This window comes from Panthera tigris, chromosome A1, assembly GCF_018350195.1.
Source record: "Panthera tigris isolate Pti1 chromosome A1, P.tigris_Pti1_mat1.1, whole genome shotgun sequence".
Classification (NCBI taxonomy): domain Eukaryota; kingdom Metazoa; phylum Chordata; class Mammalia; order Carnivora; family Felidae; genus Panthera; species Panthera tigris.
In genome coordinates, this window is record NC_056660.1 from 66,430,385 (window position 1) to 66,452,244 (window position 21,860).

At 44.9% G+C, this 21,860-nt stretch overlaps 1 protein-coding gene across 14 annotated transcripts in view; it reads right to left on the reverse strand.

The window, feature by feature from the left end:
* Positions 1-21,860, reverse strand: part of ABCC4 (ATP binding cassette subfamily C member 4) — a 286,538-nt gene that overhangs the window by 168,990 nt on the left and 95,688 nt on the right. For all 14 annotated transcript variants that reach the window (XM_042979281.1, XM_042979303.1, XM_042979308.1 and 11 more), the window contains 4 exons: positions 10,672-10,761; positions 9,188-9,351; positions 7,702-7,827; positions 6,241-6,490 (listed from right to left, as the gene is read on the reverse strand). In XM_042979281.1, the coding sequence (XP_042835215.1) occupies positions 6,241-6,490; positions 7,702-7,827; positions 9,188-9,351; positions 10,672-10,761 (630 nt within the window). The remainder of the gene's footprint in view (positions 1-6,240; positions 6,491-7,701; positions 7,828-9,187; positions 9,352-10,671; positions 10,762-21,860) is intronic.

The following is a 21,860-nucleotide window of genomic DNA, read 5'->3' on the forward strand; positions in this document are numbered from 1 at the left end:
ATTAAAGCCATGAAGTGCATACCCAGAACGGGTCATGCGGGAAAGCATCAGCCGTCAGAACTCAAGCCAACAAGATTGACTTCACAGTGGCTGCTAGGCAAAAACCTAAGCAGCTTTGTGAACACTATAACCTCACTTTACTGGGTGTAGACATCGTTAAGACTTTCACTGCTTTGAAGTTAAGACAAGATCTTTTATAATCCTATTGGACTCGTTCAATGTCACTAAGAGAAAAATAGAAGGAACTTCTTGGGCCTATAACCTCGTAGTAAATCCTTCATTTTCAGTACGTGGAAAAAAAGGAAACTGACAAGTGTGTGTGGAAAAGAAGACATACACTCTACAGCCCACGTTTGGCTTTACGCCAGGGCTGGGGATCCCAGCGCCACCTTCAAGGTGGAGAGGTGTGCTGCATTTACCTCTGGGACTCCCAAACATCATCTGAGTCCCAGGCTGCAGGAGACAGTGTCACAGCAAACTTCGGGGCGCCTCCCAAGCTTCTGACCCTCTACGAGCCAAACCTCGCCTAGTCCTAACTACCTGGTGAGTGTCCTCAGCGCATCTTTTCTTCCTCGCCTGCTGCCATTTTTGCCTCTCACTGCACAAAACACGTGAGAGGCAGGGAAGGAAAGAGGAGTGAACACTGGATCAGTCCATTATATTCACTGCCTATTACCTGTGTCAGGTACGTGCTCCTGAGTGGCTCTCAAATCTCACTGCGTCTAGTTCAGCCTAATCCAAACCACATCACCCGGTTCCTGGACTGCATTAGCCTCTGAACACTTCCTGCTCTACACTAGATCCCCACCCCGACCTCCTCGGATCCGGTCCCTGGGCTGCAGCCAGAGTGAGCTCTGCAAAAGCAAAAAACCTTCCTGTGGTCTATAAGGTGCTCTGCCCCCTGCTCAGGCCTCTCTCTGCGCCCTCATCGTCAAATACATGGATCTCCTTCTGGTGCACCAAGCGCTTTCTAATAAGACCTTCTGCCACATAACTATCCCCCCAAAAATGCAGAGTATCAGCCTATCTCCCCCACACCCCCCCCACACACACACATGTAACTCTCCACGGAACTCCTTCAGCCTTCCCAGGAAGCCCCACCTCCAAAATTACAGCGGTGTCTACAAAGCACCTCATAGGACCTCAGCCTTTTTCTTAAAAAAAGAAAAAAAAATTTAATGTTTATTTATTCTTGAGAGATAGAGCATGAGCAGGGGAGGGGGAGACAGACACACAGAATCAGAAGCAGGCTCCATCCAGGCTCTGAACTGTCAGCACAGAGTCCAACATGGGGCTCAAACCCATGGACCATGAGATCATGACCTGAGCTGAAGTTGGACACTTAACCGACTGAGTCACCCAGGCATCCCATCAGACTTTTTCTTCCAAAGACTGACTGATGGCACGAAACACACGTTAACAGTGAATGTCATTGTGTGAGCATTTATTAACTCCCTCTCGATGCTTCAGAAATTCTAAGCAGGCAAGCCTTCTGTGCATTTGCTTATCATTGTATATACACATCTAGCACAGCCCCAGGCTTGAGGTAGGCGCTCAGTTACTTTGTGGGGTGACTGAAGGAATTCTAAATGGGCCCCCCAAAAGTCTAGCACAAACCAAGACAGGTGTTAGTTCCTCCCGTCCACTGATTTTAGTCTTAACATGACCCTGGCATTTTTTACATTTTGCTAAGCACATTCTGGCTTTGTGTGCTTTTTCCCGCAGCTGGGGCAACGTTTCCCACGTGTGGCATGTTTTCAGGTAACACAGGCACACTTGCCTAGGACACAGATACCTCGGGCCCTGCATGACCCAGAGACTCAGAGTCCCCAAACTGTCACGAGTTACTTTTCATAAGCCCTCCAGGTGATTCTGATGTACTTGAGATCTAAATTTCTTAAGGGGTTATAGAAACCATACGGGTTGGAAAAAAGTCTAAGATCTAAAAGAAAAAAAGATACTTCAATAATTACTTCAAAGCCACCATGAAGCAGTTTGCCATGCTAACCACCCCTTTCTCACCAACCTTCTCGGCCACTGGTCCCACCTCTACTGAAAACAACTTCTGCTCAACAAGCTCTAAATCCCTAGGCCCACCTTTCTGCCAGAAACTTTATACAGAGGAGAGAAGACTTGGGCTTTCAGCCCAAATCAAAGATGCTTCATCAGGACACAAAGGGGCTTGACAAAGTCAGACCCAGGAAAATTCAAAGTTCTCAGCAAGTCATACCTTTGATGCTACTGGACACATCTCCATGGGAAGAATTTCCAGCCTCAGACACAGTTCAGCTGCATTTTAGCAGAAAAGCAATCAAAAGTCCCACCCAAATATTTCGATACAACTCCCTCAAAACCTTCTGCAAGATCCCTTTCATGCTATGTGATTTTATGTATCACAAAACAACGCTCAACTGCTGGATGCCTGCAGCATCTCACAGACGTGGAGAATACAGTGACACATCTCCTGAGCATGTGCGGTGAGGAATGCAAAGATGGACAAGGCACCGCGCCTGTCTTCAGAAGCCTGGAGATCGGGGAGGAGAATACATCCATCCCACACATGCAGGAAGTGAGGACAAAGTCACATCCGGGGAGTTCGAAGGAGGAGACGGGAGATTCCAGTGGGTGTGATGGTTAATTTTATGGGTCAACATGGCTAAGCCACAGTCATTTGCTCAAACACGTCTGGATGTTACAGTGAAAGTACCTTTCAGATGAGACTGACACTTAAATCAGTGGGCTTTAAAGCAGATTATCCTCCATGATGGTAGGTGGGCCTCACCCAATCAGTTGAAGACCTTAGGAGGAAAGAAAAGACTGACCTTCAAAGAGAGCATTCTGTCTCTAGATTGCCTTTGGATTCAAGATGCACTTTAGCATAAAGCCACATGGTTTTCATCTTCCTTTATTACACAATGGCCAGTAAAACTAATGTTTTTAACCAAAGAAGACAGATGCTTCTATCTATAAGACCTAATAGCCCAGGCCAGAAGCCAGGCCAGCAGAGTCTACACTGACTCTGAATTAGTGTTGCTTCCACTAATTCAGTATTTATCTGAGGCCCAGTAGATGCCCAACATGGGCCAGCCACTATGCAAAAGAACTATCAGATATCATCTGCTGTCAGGGGGCTTAGTATAGTCCTGTCGAGTCAGAACCAGCCACATGCCATGATGCTGAACGGTGTGGTACTGGCCTTGCACATATATATGGAAGCTTGGGGAGCCTGGGTGACTCAGTCAGTTGAGCACCTGACTCTTGATTTCGGCTCAGGTCATAATCCCGGGGTCATGGGATAGAGCCCCACGCTGGGGCTTGGGATTCTCTCTCTCTCCCTCTGCCCCTTCTCTGCTCACTCTCTTGCTCTCTTTCTCTCTCTCTCAATCTGTCTCTCTCTCAATCTGTCTCTCTCTCCCTCTCAAAATGAATAAACTTAAAAAAAATTTTTTAATATGGAACCCTGAGGTCAGCATGAGAAAAAGTGCTGGAGGAAGATTGCGGGGGCTGGGGGACTCAGCAGCATTTCCCTAAATCAAGAACAGAAAAAAAGGCAACTCCCTGAGAAGAACAGCATGGGCAAAAACCCTAAAGCGCATATGAATGTGGTGCATCACAGAGACAAGCCCTTCCCCTCCCCCACATCCGGGGCCAGAATGGAGGGTCGTGCGCTGGGAAACACGGGCCAGTTGAGCTTAAACCCAGAGCTTAAAATTTTGATTCTGCAGGAACCCCTGCAGGTCTCTTCAGAATGAGGCTGGATGATGAAAACTACATGTGAGGAAATACTCGTGCCGGAAGGTCCTAGGAAGGCAGTGGAGGTGACGTAACAAGGGGTAAGAAACCAGGGTCTGGGAAGAATCCTAGTGCATCGTGTGCAAGCTGTGTGAGGATGGGCACACTGGTTCACTTGCTGCAGGAACGGTGTCCTTAGCGGTCAAGTGGGGACACTAGTGCTCACGAACTGCTGTCAGGATGACCCGAGACAATGTGCCTGGACCTCACTAAGCGCTGGCTGCAGCAGCGACAGTCACAAAATGACAGCAAAATGTGCATGGGAAGCTGGCATCTGGAAAGGTTCTAGGTATGCTTAGAACATCACTGTGGCCAAAGTATCTTCCTAGATGTGCTCTTTCAAGATGCAAACGCTACAAAACAGAAATTTTATTGAAATGCATGGGCCACAACTTTAACAAAGTTGTTGGAAGCCCCTGGGAGGAAGCATGACAAACTTGGGGACCAGAACTGGCCCCCTAAGACTGATCTCTCTCATGAGTAATATTTTTTTACAGGACAGAAATTTCATGATAAAAAATCTCAGCTTTGGGGCTTCTGGGTGGCTCAGTCGGTTAAGCGTCCAACTTCAGCTCAGGTCATGATCTCACAGTTCGTGGGTTCAAGCCCTGCATTGGGCTCTGTGCTAACAGCTCAGAGCCTGGAGCCTGCTTTGGATTCTGTGTCTTCCTCTCTCTCTGCCCCTCCCCTGCCCACGCTGTCTCCCTCTCTCAAAAATAAACATTAAAAAAAATTTTTTTTAATTCATCATAAAAAAAAATCTCAGCTTTTATGATAAAACTAAAAAAAAAAAAAAAAAAAAGGCACATGCAGAGCCATAGAACTTCAGTAGAAACATACTACTACACGTCCATCACTGTGGAGGAACAGGAACAAAACAAACTAGGTTTTTCGTAAAGCCCAGGCACTCAAGTTTGTGCCTAGGTCCCGTCAGCAGAGCGTATTTATCTTCGTTTTAGACCTATTTATAAACACACAAACACCTGACCACCCACTGCGTCGGCCTGCATCTTGGCGATATTATTTGCCCTGGGCAATGTAGGCACAGCTAATTAGGAAAAGGAGGCAGCGGTATTGGGGGGGGGGGGTGGTGTAGGAAGCAGGGGACATATTTGAAAGACCTTCCCAGAAATGGGCTGAGGCAGGAAAACAAGTCAACAGGGGGACAGGGGACAAAAGGTGGAGGTCCAAAGACTTACTCAGAGACCACAAGGCAGGCATCCATGGGGGATAGAACCCATCTTCAATCAGGGAGAAGTAACGGTGAGGCTGAGGCCATCTCCCCACCCAAGGAGCCAGGGCCCTTCTGCAAGCTCCTTCCTTCCTGACCTAGAGAGGAATCTTCTTCCCCCAAAACTGCATACTGTCGCTACTGAATCATTTGAGTTGGCACAAGAGAGGAGATCTGTTCGTTTTCCTCCTGCCTCAGACATCTTCATCACCCTGCAGGTGATCAAAGGCCCTGTGCCACTGCTATCACTGCCCCCATGAATGATCAGCCACTTAGTTCTCTGTAGGGCACACCCCCAAGAAGACAGGGAGGGGAACACGTGCTGAGAAAGTTAAACCACAGCATGAGGACACCAAATTAAAAGCAGGTGTTTCGGGGCACCTGGGTAGCTCGGATGGGTTAGCATCCAACTCCTGATTTCGACTCAGGTCATGATCTCAATGTTCATGAGTTCCAACCCCCTGTCAGGCTCTGCATGGACAGCAAGGTGAAGCCTGCTTGGGATTCATTCATATTCTCTCTCTCTCTCTCTCTCTCTCTCTCTCTCTCTCTCTCCCCCTCTCTCTCCACCCCTCCCCCCGACTTGCACTCTCTCTGAAAACAAAACTTAAATAATAAAAATTAAAAAAAAATAAAATAAAATGAAATCAGGTGTTATGCTTAAAATCCACCTACAACTTAAAAAGGTTATTTGTCGGGCGCCTGGGTGGCTCAGTCGGTTGAGCGTCCGACTTCAGCTCAGGTCACGATCTCGCGGTATGTGAGTTCGAGCCCCGCGTCGGGCTCTGTGCTGACTGCTCAGAGCCTGGAGCCTGTTTCAGATTCTGTGTCTCCCTCTCTCTCTGACCCTCCCCCGTTCATGCTCTGTCTCTCTCTGTCTCAAAAATAAATAAATGTTAAAAAAAAAATTTTTTTTAAAAAAAACGTTTAAAAAAAAAAAAAAGGTTATTTGTCATTGGGGCGCCTGGTGGCTCAGTCGGTTGAGCGACCTACTTCGGCTCAGGTCATGATCTCGCAGTTTGTGAGGTCGGGCTCTGTGCTGACAGCTGGGAGCCTGGAGCCTGCTTCGGATTCTGGGTCTCCCTCAGTCTCTGCCCCTACCCTTCTCACGCTCTCTCTGTCGCGCTCTCTCTCTTTCTCTCCCTCCCTCCCTCCAAGATAAATAAACGTTAAAAAAAAAATTTTATTTTAAAAAACAAGGTTATTTGTTGCCAAACCTTGATCCTTCGGATGCTGACAACCGCCTCTGACACCTTCTCAATGGCCGCAGGGAAAAAAAGGGTGACCGTCAACCGCACGGCCCCATACAGTGTCACTGCCACGAACACATGGCTGGCTGTGATCACGTGTCCAAGAAGCACGTAGGTGGCGAAAGTCACAAAAACGATGTTTTTGCTTGCAACGAAAAATGACGCCAAATTCATTCCTCTGAGGTAGGAACTTCTCAGAATCTTGGAAATTTCCTTCCTGGAAAAGAGAGGATATAGGTTTGAAGGAAGCATCAACGTCCACGTCGTCTGTTCAAGCGCCTGTTGCCCGTGGCCTCTTTCCAGGCTCCAACATAAGGACCACACGCTCAGAACCATTCCGCTCACCTTAACTAAACGGAGGCGTAATGTCGCACGTTAACATTCTGGGTCGATCAGACCAGGTTGAACATTCACTCAACAAGCACGCGTGACTACAAGTCCTGTGCTGGGCTCCTTGCTGATGACAGACACAGCCTGTCCTCTCCGGGAACTCATGAACTCATAAGGAGAAGAGACTAAGCAACCCAAAATGTGTGCACTGGACAGAAACAGTGAGTGCAGGCCCCGTGGGTGTACAGAGAAGAGGTGCCTCCCTCAGAACAGTGGAGTCGGGGCCGGACGCGTGCGAGTGGAACCTGGGGGGACGAGCCAGGTTGGTCGGGCTTGGTGGGGGCCAGGGAAGAATGAAGCTGCGTGCACTCGAAGCAGAGGAAGACGTACCTATGAAGTAAGTGCAAGAGGGAACAGAAGCACAGGGCTGTCAGAGAGGGGCCGTGGGCGGGGGGGGCACACAACTGATCAAATATTTAACTCACAGACTGAAAAACATTCTACAAACGTAAAGCCACACAAAAAGGACCAGTGTTTCCATGGATCTGTGTCTCTGTCTGGAATGAATCATAGTGATTCTGACAGTTTGGCCCAATCTCTATAATTTTCCTATTTGTGCTACATTCGCACAAATTATAGCGTCAGTGTAAATGTCATATTTGCAAATACTACCATCATGGCTGGTTTGGGATCTGGGGTATTAAGAGGCATTTGAAATTTTGTTTTTGGAGTAGCAGAAGCACAGGGTGGGGTGTATAGTATTTAAGTTCACATTTAAAAAAAATATATTTTTTAATGTTTATTTTTGAGAGAGAGACAGAGTGCGAGAGGGGGAGGGGCAGAAAGAGAGGGAGACACAAAATCCAAAGCAGGCTCCAGGTTCTGAGCTGTCAGCACAGAGCCCAACGTGGGGCTCGAACTCACAAGCCGTGAGATTGTGACCTGAGCAGAAGTCGGACACTTAACCGACTGAGCCACCCAGGTGCCCCTAAATTCACATTTTAATGTGAAAACTTCATTGAGACTTGTCAAACAATTCGGTGAAAGCAGGAGATCGAAAAGTATAGAAACGTGATGTGAAATACACAGAAACTTTACCTTCTCAAACTGGTGACAAGGTCTGCAAATGACTTTTCCCAAGCATACATTTTTATTATTCTTATGCCAGTGATAACTTCATTCATGGTCCTGATCCTGACGTCTGTGAAAGTCGCAGTCTTATTCCTAAGGGGACAGACGTGAGAGATGAATAACAGCCATCACAGCCCCACTTTGCTTATCAGCAGCTGGCACAGTCAGAGACCAGGGATCAAATGCTTCCCTACAGCAACTCTGCCCAGACAGCAGAGGCAGTTCCTACTCAAAATACAAATGGAAAAAGACTTCAGTTAGGAAGTCAACAATTCATCCCAATTCAAGAAGTCTTTTGGAGAACTTACAACATTGGCTAAGGAAGACATCAGAGAGAGTCAGATACAAACCATCTGTTCTGGGAGGTCATGAGTGGGTAGGGAAGGCAGAAAGGCGCCTGAATCTAACAACAATAATACAGTTGGCTGCAGTATAATAACATGGTAACAAAGTGCTTCAGAGCAGAAAAGAAAGAGCTGTTGATTCTACTGGGCGAGGGGGAGAGCAAGAAAAGCTTCAGAGTCCCAGCAGTTTTGGAACAGGACCCAAAGGATAAAGAATATATCTCCATGGCTAAGAGGGGAAAGAAAATTTCAAATAGAGAAAACACCACCGGTAAAGACACAGAAGAACTCAATGCGCTTCAAATAGCGCATCATCATCCACCTGACAACCTTGACCGTGACCCTCTCCCAGTCCTCTGGCACCTGCTTCACCCCCAGTAAGCTCTGCATCACCAGCCACTTTTCTCTCATGTATGCTGCTAGGACTGTGGGACGTATAAAGATATAACTGAGGTTGGCGTTGCCCTTGGGGAGCTTATAAAATTTAGTGGACACGCTGAATTACAAACAAGGCACACACATACACACCTGGAAACAGCTCTAACACAAGCGTAACAAAAATATACGCAGCCAGAACTGGGCCTCTAAATAGACATTTAAATTGTCGCATTATTTAATACATGTTTAAATAACATCATCATATGTAAATTTTGCTTGAAGACACTACTTACAAGGCACGGTGCCCAAAAAGCTGGCCAGGAGGAGCCAGTGGATGTCTTCACCTTTCCAGCCTAAAGCTGGAGCCTCCACTGGCCAAGCCTGAATAGCCAACACAAAGGAGAGATCACAGAAGACATTTGTTTGGCTTTTGAACAAAAGCAAGGGCCAGGGGTGCCTGGGTAGCTCAGCTGATTAGGCATCCAACTCCTGATCTTGGCTCAGGTCATGATCTCACAGTTCCTTAGATCGAGCCCCGAGTCGGGCTCTGTGCTAACAGCACAGAGCCTGCTTGAGATTCTCTCTGCCTCTCTCTCTGCCCCTTCCACTGCTCTCTCATACTCTCTCACTCTCAAAATAAACTTTAAAAAAAAAAAAAAAAAAAGCATGGAGCAGACCATGGATATTAACAAATACATATTACCTATTTTTTGAACCAGTGTTTCTCTTACCGGAGTGATGAAAACAACTTCCCGATGCAGCTTTGCAAGGGCAGAAGAATAATTAGAACTGCCATCCCAGCCAGACAGGATATTCCTATTTCCATCCAGAGCAAGGCAGTCACTGCTATGGCCTGCAGTGGCCCTGCCCACAGAAAGTGTAAGAATATGGTCACCTTAAAAGAAAAAGACAAAGCTTTCTTAGGACTACAGAAACACAAAACCAGTGAGGACAGAAACAATCTGCTCTCAAAGAACAGTCAGGAACCTACACAGAAATGATCACAGTGGGTTTTAAACCTGCTAACGCCAAGATCCCAAGTATCCGCCCCAGATGAAGCTGTTCCAGGACACAGCGAAGGCTTCAGGGACATCCAGGGAGAACACGACCACCAGTACTAGAAGGAAGATCTCAAGGGGCGCCCCGGTGGCTCAGTCCATTAAGCGTCCAACTCTTAATCTCAGCTCAGATCATCATCTCGCAGTTCTCGAGTTTGAGCCCCGTGTCAGGCTCTGCTCTGATGGTGCGGAGCCTGCTTGGGATTCTCTCTCCTTCTCTCTGCCCCTCCCCCACTTGTATATACACACATGCACACTCTCTCTCTCAGAATAAATAAACATTAAAAATTAAACCAAAAAAAGAAGGAAGATTTCAATTCTGTCTACCCCACGCATGGGCCCAGGGTTCCCCCAAATTTCCTCTACTACAAAATTCAGCCCCACCTCCCTTGGGCCCACCTCCCTTGGGCTCCCCAGGACCTCACAAAAACCTGTATTACGCTACCTACCATGCTCTCTAGTAATTACTTGCTCATTTCTCTCCCTGATAGGCTGTGCTTCCCCAGGGCAGAAACTAAGCCTTATTCATCCCTGAAACTGAATAGGAACCTTAGTTCATGTTTGATGAATGCATAATTGAAAGAGAAGTAGTCTAGTGCCATACAGATCCAACCAGCAGCTACGATCCCCCAGAAAGTGTGATATATTCATAAGGTAAATGTAAATGCAACACGGTGGGATACAGAAGAACAGTTTGTTTCTGGCTAGGGATCACCCATGTGGCATTTTTTAATCAAAGACTTCCTATGTAGCAAGCACTCTAGAAGGCCCAGAACAATCCCTGTCCAGCAGAAGGTCAACATCCAGAGAGGGAGGAAGACAATTCAGCAATACCAACACAGTGTGCTCAGAAGCCCCACTCCTGAAGGACTATTAGGACCCTTTAACCAAGCGGGACGAGAACACTGCTTTCTGCTTATGAAGTCTTCAAGTAAGTATGCTGTAAACACATTAAGCAAACAGAACTCTTACCTGCCGGACCACACATATTATCATAGCTAAGTTGCACACAGAAGAAATGAGACGCGGATAAAAAGTATCCTCGTCTTTGTCCCCAACAGAAGTCTGGCCTACACCCAAAACCGGCACCAGAAACTCCAGTAAGTTAAACCGAGTAAGGGGTGGGAAGGAAAGAGGCCCCCTCAGGGGCAGCTTACCTGGTCAAACTTGTTCACGTCATTGGACAGCAGATTGACGATCTGGCCGGTAGTAGTCTTTCCCATGGCCTTGTTACTAAGGCGAAGTGCCTGGCAGAGACGGGAATGGAGAATTATACTCCTACAGTGATACTAAGCCACACTCAGAGAACTAGGAACATGGAGTGTATTTTTATGGGGTCTTGTGTGACGTCGGGAGAGCAGGATGACCTGTGACAGCAGGGCTCTAGGGACCTGGGGTCAGCCTTCGACTAATGTGGTGGCAGCCACGTCCCTGGAGGATCAACGAGAGCAACGGAGGCAGAAGCCAACTCCCCCAGACCAGTTTTGATGAGTTTGGACAAGCCCCAAGTATAGAAGGATATGTCCTCAGGAGTCAACTAACGTAATTTTGAGCCACATTCTACGAGAGTGAAGAGGCTATCTAAGGACAGAAATTAGGAGACGGACTAGCTAGAAATCTGGAACCAGTCCTTAATTCTGCATGCAACGTCTGGGTCTTAAGTCTCCTGGTTCTGGAAATGTAAATAAGCCCAGATGCTGCCTGGACAGACCCCAGGGTCCCTATGAGTGGGATGCCAGATACTCTTTATCCACTACGTGGAGGACACCAAGTGCTCCAGTAGATAGGGTGACTGAGGAGGCGTGTTCCCTGTTTAGAGATAGGACGTGATATGGACAAGCACCGGTAATTCAAGCGTGAAATGGACAGTAACGACAGCAGCACAGGGAACTGGCGACAGTTTCCATTGAGTGACACTGTGGGCAGGACAGACCCTGGACAATGGGGAGGAGAAACTATGGAGAGAAGGGAAGAACACTGTGACTGGAAGGAACAGCATGCAGTCAGGGAAGAGAAATGTAGAAGCAGCTGAGTAAAGAGTACCTGAAATCCGGCTAGAAAAGTAGAATGGAAAGCAGCTAATGTCTGGAAAACAGAATGGAGCAGGAAATGTCTTTTTACATTAGAGCAAGAAACGCAACTCTAGGAAGATTCAACTGTAGAAGTCACTGGCCAGGAGACTCTTATAAGAAGGGAGGATTAGGAACCACTGATGGTCCAGGCAAGGGTAAAAAGATGGTGTGCTAGGGCTGTGTGAATGTGAATGGAAAGGAAGGGCCAGATATAAGGGAAGACACTTTGGAAAATAAAAAGTGTTACATAAATATAAGTACATCAGTCACAAAAAATACAACCCCCCCCCCCAACTATAAAGAAAAAAGAAAGAAATGCCCCTACAGGAAGAAATAAACCTCAGTGCCTTAATTATCGAAGGCTCATTTGAAAGTATTTTTAAAGCCAATTTTACATACAAATACATGTGAATCCCTCATGTAGAAGATACACTATGGAAGTAGATACATGATAACTAATTTTAACAATTAAAGTAAGTCAATAGCACATAAAACTGATTCTAAAACTGATCATTTTCGGGGAGCCTGGGTGGCTCAGCCAGTTACACATCCAACTTCAGCTCAGGTCATGATCTCACAGCTCGTGAGTTCGAGCCCCACGTTGGGCTCTATGCTGACAGCTCGGAGCCTGGAGCCTAGAGCCTGCTTTGGATTCTGTGTCTCCCTCTCTCTCTCTGTCCCTCCTCTACTCACACTCTCTCTCTCAAAAATAAGTAAACGTTAAAAAAAACTTTTTTTGACTGATCGTTTTCAAAACTTCTCAAGACTACTGTACCCAATTAGAATCATCACGGACAGACTGTCACTGACAACGAGGACCACAGGTAAGAGGGTGCAGATGACAATTTGTGCAAAAGACCAAGCTCTTCTCAGCGGGCCATCAGGACAACTTGTCATTCAGTTATGTCTGTGACCAGGTACAGTAACAGACCAAAGGCTGGCTCCGGAACAGAAGCACACGTAAGTTAAGGACAACGCTGCAGCCAACACAGAAATTAATCATCTGTCCAAAGAAAAGCAGTCACACTCTGACTAGGACAAAAAAAACAGTGGAGTGTCATTAATGTTGGTAATGAGGAAGACACACCTTCCAAGCAAACTGCTTGGGTGGAGGCTGCCTCCACCCCTGAAAGAATGGTTGGTCCCGGACTCCCGCCCCCACCCCCCCACCCTCGCCCCCGCCCGTAAATCTAAGAAACTGGACGGAACATAGGAGGCCACTGTTTCAGGCAGGAACCACGGGCGCCACAGGACCCTGTGCGCAGAGAGAAGGGAAACACCAGAGCATAGCCCCGGGACAGCCGGCTTCCTGCCTGGGGGCATCTGCCAGCAGAACTGTAGTTTCCCTGTGCCAAGGAGGAAGAGGCAGCTGTTTCAAGTTGCAGAAACGTCTGGAATTTGCAAGCCAGGTGGCAGAAGGGTAGGCCCCAGAAGTTTCTGTAGGGATTTAGCAGAGGAGCGGGGGGTAGCTGTGGGCTCAAGAGAGACTCCAGAGGTCATGCCGGGGGTCACAGAGTTTCTGCCCAACCAGAATAAAACGATCTTCATAAGCACCTCAAATACTCCATTTAGACACCAGGAGGGCCATGCCTTAGTAATAAAGATCATACTCTAGAGTAAGAGCCACGTACCTGGACTTCATCTAAAATGGAAACACCATTTTAGACAGATACACAGGTACCTAGAGTAGGAAGGTGGATAGTTACACAGGTAGATAGAGAGATCCACTCCTGACAGGACTGACCTGTCAGGAATCGCTTAGAAGAAAAAAGCTCATAATCAATACCCTTTAGTCAAAACTCCCTATCATGTTATCCCCCACAGTATCCAACACAGTAAATAGTTATTATACAGGCAAAGAAGAAAAAGTGACCCATTATCAAGGAGAAAGAACACAGGCAATGGAAGTAGAGCCTGACATGATCCAGATTTAGGAATTAGAGATGAGAACTAGAAAACAACTATTATAGATTATGTCCAAGGACTTAAAGGAAAACCTGGTTATAACAAGGGAATTAGAATGGGTAATTTTAGGAGAGAAATGAGCACTATCAAAAGGAGCAATATGGGGGCGCCTGGGTGGCTTGGTCGGTTAAGAATCCGACTTCAGGGGCGCCTGGGTGGCTCAGTCGGTTAAGCGTCCGACTTCAGCTCAGGTCACGATCTCACGGTCCGTGAGTTCGAGCCCCACGTCAGGCTCTGTGCTGACAGCTCAGAGCCTGGAGGCCTGTTTCAGATTCTGTGTCTCCCTCTCTCTCTGCCCCTCCCCTGTTCATGCTCTGTCTCTCTCTGTCTCAAAAATAAATAAACGTTAAAAAAATAAATAAATAAATAAAAAGGAGCAATATGAAACATTCACTAGATAATTTTAGTACCAGAAAATTTCCACTGATCTCTTCCCAGATTCATCAACCCTTTTAGATTACAATCTGAAAAATAGAAGAAAAGACAGAAAGAAATTGAAGAAAAAAAAAAAGCTTGAAGGTTCAGTGGGGCAATAATAAGGAATGAAACACATGTAATTGGCAGTCCTGGAAGAGGATGACAAAATAGGGAAGAAAAAAAAATTTTTTAAGTTTATTAATTTTTTTTTTGAAAGAGAGAGAGCAGGGGAGGGGCAGAGAGAGAGGGAGACAGAGAGAATCCCAAGCAGGCTCCACACTGACAGTGTAGAGCCTGATGCAGGGCTCAAACTCCCAAACTGTGAGATTGTGACCTGAGCCAAAATCCATAGTCAGACACTTAACCAATGGAGCCACCCAGGCACCCTGGGAAGAAAACAATATTTGAAGGAATAATGGCTGAAATTTTTCCAAGTCTGGTAGAAAATATTCATTTTCATACGTAAGAATCTTAGCAAACCCCAAGAAGCATTAAAAAAAAAAAAAAAGACTTTTCCCTAGGCACATCACAAACTGCTAAAAACCAGAAAGTAAGACAAAGTCATGAAAGGAGCCAAGAAAAATAACACATTACACACACAGAAACAATCAAGTGATGCCGACATCCGAAACAATGGACACAAACAGTGGAACATCTATCGAGAGCTAACAGACTGGAAACAATAACTGAATTCTATAAGCAACACAAATGTACTTCAAACGATGACAGTGAAATTAAGACATCTTCAAATAAAGTCTGAGAATTTATCACCAGCCAAACGAAACTTTAAGAAATTATAAAAGAAAGTCTTCAAGCTAAAGGGAACTGGTGCCGAACAGACTAAAAACTCAAATGTACCATAAGGAATAAAGAGAAACCAAACTGGCAAAAAGGCAGGTAGACATAAAAGATTAAAAATCTCCTTTCAATTTATTTGAAAGACAACTGGCTGCTTAAAGCAAAAAATGGTAACACTCCATGGTATACATAGAGGTGAAATACATTCACACCAATAGCACAGTGAATGAGGAAGAGTAGCAGAGTTTTATGCTTGCATGTTTCTTACATTTTAGGTAAAGTAGTCCAACAGTAGGACTATACAGACAGTGACAAGCTAAGAAGCCTATTTGAATCCCTAAGTCAACACTAAAAACATAAGAGATACTGCTAAAAAGCCAATAAAGGAATCAAAATGGAATACTAAAATATATCTGATGAGGGGCACCTGGGTGGCTCAGTCAGTTAAGCGTCGGACTTCAGCTCAGGTCGTGATCTCACAGTTTGTGAGTTCAGGCCCCGCGTCCAGCTCTGTGCTGACAGCTCAGAGCCTGGAGCCTGCTTACAATTCTGTGACTCCCTCTCTCTCTGCCCCTCCCCCCGACTCATGCTCTCTGTCTCTCAAAAAAAAAAAAAAAAAAAGGAATAAACGTTAAAAACAAAAAAATTAAAAGCCAGAAATTGTCACAACAGATTAATAAAGGACCGACCTAAGTTGCTGTATAAGGGAGATATACTTTAAACACACGAACAGGTTGAAAGTGAAAAGGATAAAAAAGATATGCCATGCAAACAACGGGTACAATGAATGCGGTGTGGCTCTATTAATATAAGACAACACAGACTTTGAGACAAGGAATATGACCAGAGATTAAAAGGAACATATCATAATGATAAAGTCAATTCACCACACCTAAATGTGTATGGATCAAATTATAGTTTCAACATATATGAGACAAAAACAGAACTACAAGGAAAAATCAGAAAACACACATAGATCTCAACATCCCTGTCTCAGTAACTGATAAAAGTAGACCAAAAAAAAAAAAAAAAAGAGTAAGGCTACAGAAGATATGAACAACACTAGTAACCACCTTAATCTAACTGACGTTTGTGGAACACCACACCCAACAATTGCAGGACAGTTTTCTCAAGTACACGTTGGATATTTCTCAACATAGACCCTATATGCCAGGGCTGGTATATAAATCTCAATAAATGTCTAAACACAAAAATGTTCCACAGAATGTTCTCCGATATCAAAAAAATTAAATTAGAAATCACTAAGATAGCTCTAAAAACCCCAAATATTTGAGAATTAACAACATATTTCTAAATAGCTATGTGGCAAAGAAGACCCCATAAGAGAAATCAGAATTATTTTTAAATAAATGAAAGTGAAAATATACCACATTATAACCTGTAAAGGTACAGGTAAGCAAGCCTTAGAGGAAACTTCTAGCTTTAAATGTTTTACATTAAAAGAAAGAAAGGTATAAAATTGATGATCAAAGATTCTGAGACCAAAGAAACAGGCGCGCACACACACACACACACACACACCCCTCTGTTCATACCTCCAGAAGAGCATCTAGTGTAATCAAAGATCTGTGTGTTGCCCCCCACCCCCCGCCCTGGAACTATCGGCTCACTGAGTGCACAGACCCTGTCATATTCATTTACAATCAGCAGCATCATAAAAACAGCCACCTTTTAATGAGCACCTACTATAACCCAGACAATTGAATAGGAAATGATCTTGGGCACCTGAGTAAGCCCCACTTCTCTCTCTCTCTGCCCCTCCTGGGATTCTCTCTCTCTCTCTGTTCCTTGCTCACTTGCACCCTCTCTCAAAAAAAAAAAAGGAAACAACCTTACAAAGGAAAAATTATCCCTTATTTTGCAGATGAGAAAATAAGCTGAGCATATTCATGCCTCACAGAGAACACTGTATTTTTTCTTCTAATGAAGCAAAATTACCACTCTTCTTTGTAATGTAGAAAACTGAAGTTTGTTTCTGATAAATTGTATGCATTATAGTTTAAAAACAGTTCATATCCGGTGTAGAGAAAAACAATGTACAAATTAATGCGTACTAATGCGTCATCATTCTGCTAATGTTTTGGTTCCACATTTCCTTAAGTTGACAGGTTATAAGAGGATACTATTTGGTTAAATTTGTTTCCCTTGTGAAAACAAAATAGTTCCACCATAAGAGCAATAGAAGGCAAACAAAAGAAACCACAATCAGTATTTGCACTCTCAGTCTATCTTCTGGACCCAAGAATAGTATCATAATAAATCAAGAACACCTAGTATCATTAAGAATTATAAAAGTCTACCAATTTAAAAAAGGGAGACAAGGAATATGTGCAGGAAATTCACTATGGGAAACAAATGGCTAATGAAAATTTGCAAATACTCAAATTCATTCTGACTCAGACATGTAAATTAAAAGAACAGAGCAGTATAATTTTTCATCTAGAAACTGGAAGTGTGGCAAAGACAAAAAAAAATAATAATAACAACCAGAACATCCAATCTTTGTCAAGGGTGTGGGGCCATCTCATTTCACCAGAGAGACTGTAAAGAGTTACCAACTCTGGAAGGAAATCTGGCATTCAAAAGCCTTGAGATGTATATACCCTGAAAAATTAAGGATGTCTCCAAAGGTTTCACTTTGGTCACATTCACTGACATCTGTTAATATAAACAACTGGAAAACCATCTAATTGGTTTGGTCACTACATCTGTTAATATAAACAACTGGAAAACCATCTAATTATCGGTTATGCTAGAATATGTGTGGCCATTAGAAACAACACTGCGCAACGCGGAATGCAAACTACATGTGAGCACGCATCCGTTTACAGCTGGTTCCTTCCCTGGGTGGGCGTGAAAATACATCTGGAGTGTAAGACAACCGTATAATCTGGGCGAGAACATTAATTTTCATCAATTTTTTAAAAATAAGTCAAGGGGTGGGGTGCCTGGGTGGCTCAGTCAGTTAAGCATCTGCCTTCAGCTCAGGTCATGATCTCACTGTTCCTGAGTTTGAGACTCAAATTGGGCTCTGTGCTGTGTGTGCAGAGCCTGCTTCAGATCCTTTGTTCCCCTCTCTCTCTGCCCCTCACCCCCTGCTTATGCTGTCTCTGTCTCTCTCTCTCTCTCTCTCTCTCTCTCTCTCTCTCTCTCTCTCCCCCCAAAAATAAATAAATAAATACTTGAAAGGAAGGAAGGAAGGAAGCAAGGGAAGCAAGGGAGGGGAGGGAAGGGAAGGGAGGAAGGATGGGGCAAGCGCGTGCCTGGGTAGCTCAGTCGGTTGAGCATGTGACTCTTAATTTCAGCTCAAATCACAATCTCACACTTCATGGGTTCCAACCCTGTATCAGGCTCTGCACTGACAGCATGGAGCCTGCTTGGGATTCTCTCCCTCTCTCTCCCTCTCTCTAAAGTAAATTTAAAAACTAAAAATAAAAAATAAAAAAAAAACATAATAAATCAAGTAATATTCGTCATTCATGTGAAAAATACAGTTTCTTCTTTCTCAATTATGTTCATCAGTACAAATGAAACACAAAACCCAAGTATGGACATCTAACTATCGCTTCTCTAATTGTCCTTCAAAGCAGAAACTGTAGTTCACCTCCTCATGATGCAGATTCCTCATCACCAACTTGACTCCTACCCAACGTCAATAATCCTCAGTACGTGTGGAGGACACTCTTCCAACCGACCGCCCCAAATGGCCAAGCCTTTGGAGTTTTGCATACGTCACAAATCCGTTCTGTTCCCCACTGCCAGGCTTCCCTTCAGTGGACCATCTCACCAGTACCTACCGCTCTTTCCAAACTAGGATACAGCTTTGTAATGTTTTAAGGAAAAATCACAGTCAATTGGCTCTGAGGAAGAACCTAAAGGAATTGCAAAACAAAAAATCAAGTACTTGTATCACCTCTGTCGCATTTGGGGTGTACTTCCTGGTTCGTGGCCCTTCGGCAGAGCTGGGCCTACCAGGCGATGCGGTTTCCAGGTACACTGGGTATCACAACAAGCTAGTGCGAGGAGTATGCTGAGCTCATCTGAAGCAGAAAGTTGCCTGTATTTTTCCAATATTGTTTCCTGGAGTTGCTTAGTATGCTGCCCCACCGACTTTCATGATGACATAATCTAGAGATTAAACTCCATTTCTGAGAGGAGGACCCAGGGATAGCCTAATATTCTCCGTCCCCATGAACCCATGGGGTTCTGTAGAAGAAAACAGATTCAAGGAAATGGAAACCAAGGTGCACACAAAATCAACAAGCTGCTGCTGTCTATAATCTGAGAGCTCCACTGCCTTTTATTTCTCTTCCTGCCTGGTTTTCCATGGCTGGCACACATACCAGCTCACCTATACAGAAAGCTCTCGGCAAGCCTTGGCATTTAGCTTTCTTTTAGCTCCACTGGCCTTTTCTTTTTCATTCGACCATGGTGACCTACTGGAGTCCAGAGGCCAGAAAGACACGTACAGACTTCACAAGACCTGAGCACAAGGGCCCCACTGTGGAACCCAAGAACCACTTGGGGGCCTGGGATATTTGCTCTGAGGTCAGACCGACTCCACATTCCCTGACTTCATCACCCCTAATGGCCATGAGTCCCCGAATGTGTAAGGCTATATTAATTATGGTAGTGTGTTCAAAGTGAGGTCACGTCCCCAGATAATGAAAGACTCCCCCCAACTCACACCCTTCCATCACCAATTTCTTGCTTTGAAAGAGAAGCCCCATGTGACTGGTTTCCTAAACAAGAGAGGAGAAGAGAGAGACGAGCAGCACAAAGAGTTGTGCCAAAGGTGAGCTGGTGGGGCAGCAGGAAGAAGTAACAATACAGTGAGCATGAAAAACCCAGTAACTAGGAGAGAAAGGAAAGCAAACACACACACACACACACACTTACAAACATGCACTTTAGGGTTAGAGAGACTATCTTAATGAGAAAATAAAAATGAAGTACATTCCCAATAGAAGGAAAAAAATTCTATCAACTTTAAAAATATCTTTTAATACACTTTTCTGTTTCTAAAAATTATAACAAAAAATGTGAGCATAAACTATCTTCTGAAAAGTGGCATGCTTAGTCTTAAAAATTTATACATGAGGCCATACACTAGGTCTCTTTTTTTTTAATTCGTTTTTAATGTTCATTTATTTTTGAGAGAGAGAAAGAGAGCGAGAGCGAGAGAGAGAGAGCATGAGCAGGGGAGAAGCAGAGAGAGAGGGAGGCACAGAATCCGAAGCAGGCTCCAGGCTCTGAGCTGTCAGCACAGAGCCCGACGTGGGGCTCAAACCCACGAACCACAAGATCATGGCCCGAGCCCAAGTCAGACGTTTAACTGACTGAGCCACCCAGGCGCCCCCATATGCTAAGTCTTTTATGGCAACTATACTTAGAATTAGAACTCTTTTGTCTATAAAGAAGCTTCTAAATTTTGCTCATCATGTGCCTTCCTTCAGACCAAAAGTACAGGAGGGAAGTGATATGCCCTCTACGAACTCATCCATGGTGCATAATTTTACCGTCAAAATGAAGAGTGTTTTACAAACGGGATTTTCCTTTTCTCTAATGTTTTATATTTATCAAAGTACAGAGCTTAAGGAAGTTGGATATACAGCACACCTAAGCAACACTGCACACTTCTGTAAGGTCACAAAACTAGTTGTATTACTCATTCACTTGTAAACACCATGCTTGAAGCTTTCAGGAAGTGAGTCAATCCGTGCAGGAGAAAAATGAGAGGAGATACGGTCTAAATCATGACTTTCACAGCATACATTTTGAAAACCAAACTTACTAAAAGCAGCAATGCCTTGTTATCTATCACCAGTACACACAAAGCGACTAATGGAAAAGTGCACAGAGCAAGAAAATGCTCCCTCACAAAGCAACCCATCACACTCTCAACCCAATTCCACACTCTCCTACTCACTGGCAAGGGGTGTAACCAATAGCAGCCAGGTACCAACGGCTGCTAAGTCTCAGAGATACCAAAGAAAATAACCCGGTCAGTTCAACTAATGAGTCCCAGAGGGAGGAGAAGGGAGGAGACAAGGTCTTCAACACATAACCAAGACAGAGCTGCTTGCTCTGCACAGGGAACCAGAGAGGGGTACAGTCTTCTTTGAAATGCCTTCCTTTTCCTCCACAGGCAACTGAAAGTTTATCACCACTGCTGAGGATCCGGGTGAACTGTCATTGTTTCAATGAACACTGAGTAAATATATGACTTGCACCTGTTCAAAAAAAAAATGATGTTAACCTTGAAGACACTGTGTTAAGTGAAATAAGCCAGTCACTCATGGACCCATCCTGCACGATTCCACTCACATGAGGTACCTAAGCAGTCAGTTTCCTGGAGACAGGAAGTAGAATGGTGGTCGCCAGGAGCTGGGGAGAGGGAAATGAGAAACTGATCTAATGGGTACAGAGTTTCAGTTTCACAAGAAGAAAAGAGTTCCGGAGGTGGACAGTGGTGATGTCTGCACAAGGATGTGAATGTACTTAAGGCCACTGAGTTGTACACTCAAAAATGGTAAATGTGGTCGATTTTAAGTCATGTGTATTTGACCACAACTAAACATTTAAAAACCAAAATGAGGGGTGCCTGGGTGGCTCAGTCAGTTAAGCATCGCACTCTGGCTCAGGTCATGATCTCACGGATCGTGAGTTCAAGCCCTGCGTTGGGCTCTGCACTGACAGCCAGAGGCTGGAGGCTGTCTCAGATTCTGTGACTCCCTCTCTCTCTCTGCCCCTCTCCACCCCCCAAAAATAAATAAAACATAAAGATAAAAAATAAAAAATAAAAAACAAAATGAGGGGCACTAGCTGGCTCAGTCATTAGAGCATGTGACTCTTTTAACTTTATTTATTTATTGGGGGGGGGGGGGTAGAGAGACAATCCTAAGCAGGCTCTGCACTGTCAGCACAGAGCCAGATGTGGGGCTCAAACCCGCGAACTGTGAGATCATGACCTGAGCTGAAACCAAGAGTGGAAAGCTTAACAGAGCCACCCAGGTGCCCCGCAGAGCATGTGACTCTTGATCTCAGGGTTGTGAGTTCAAGCCCACCTTGGG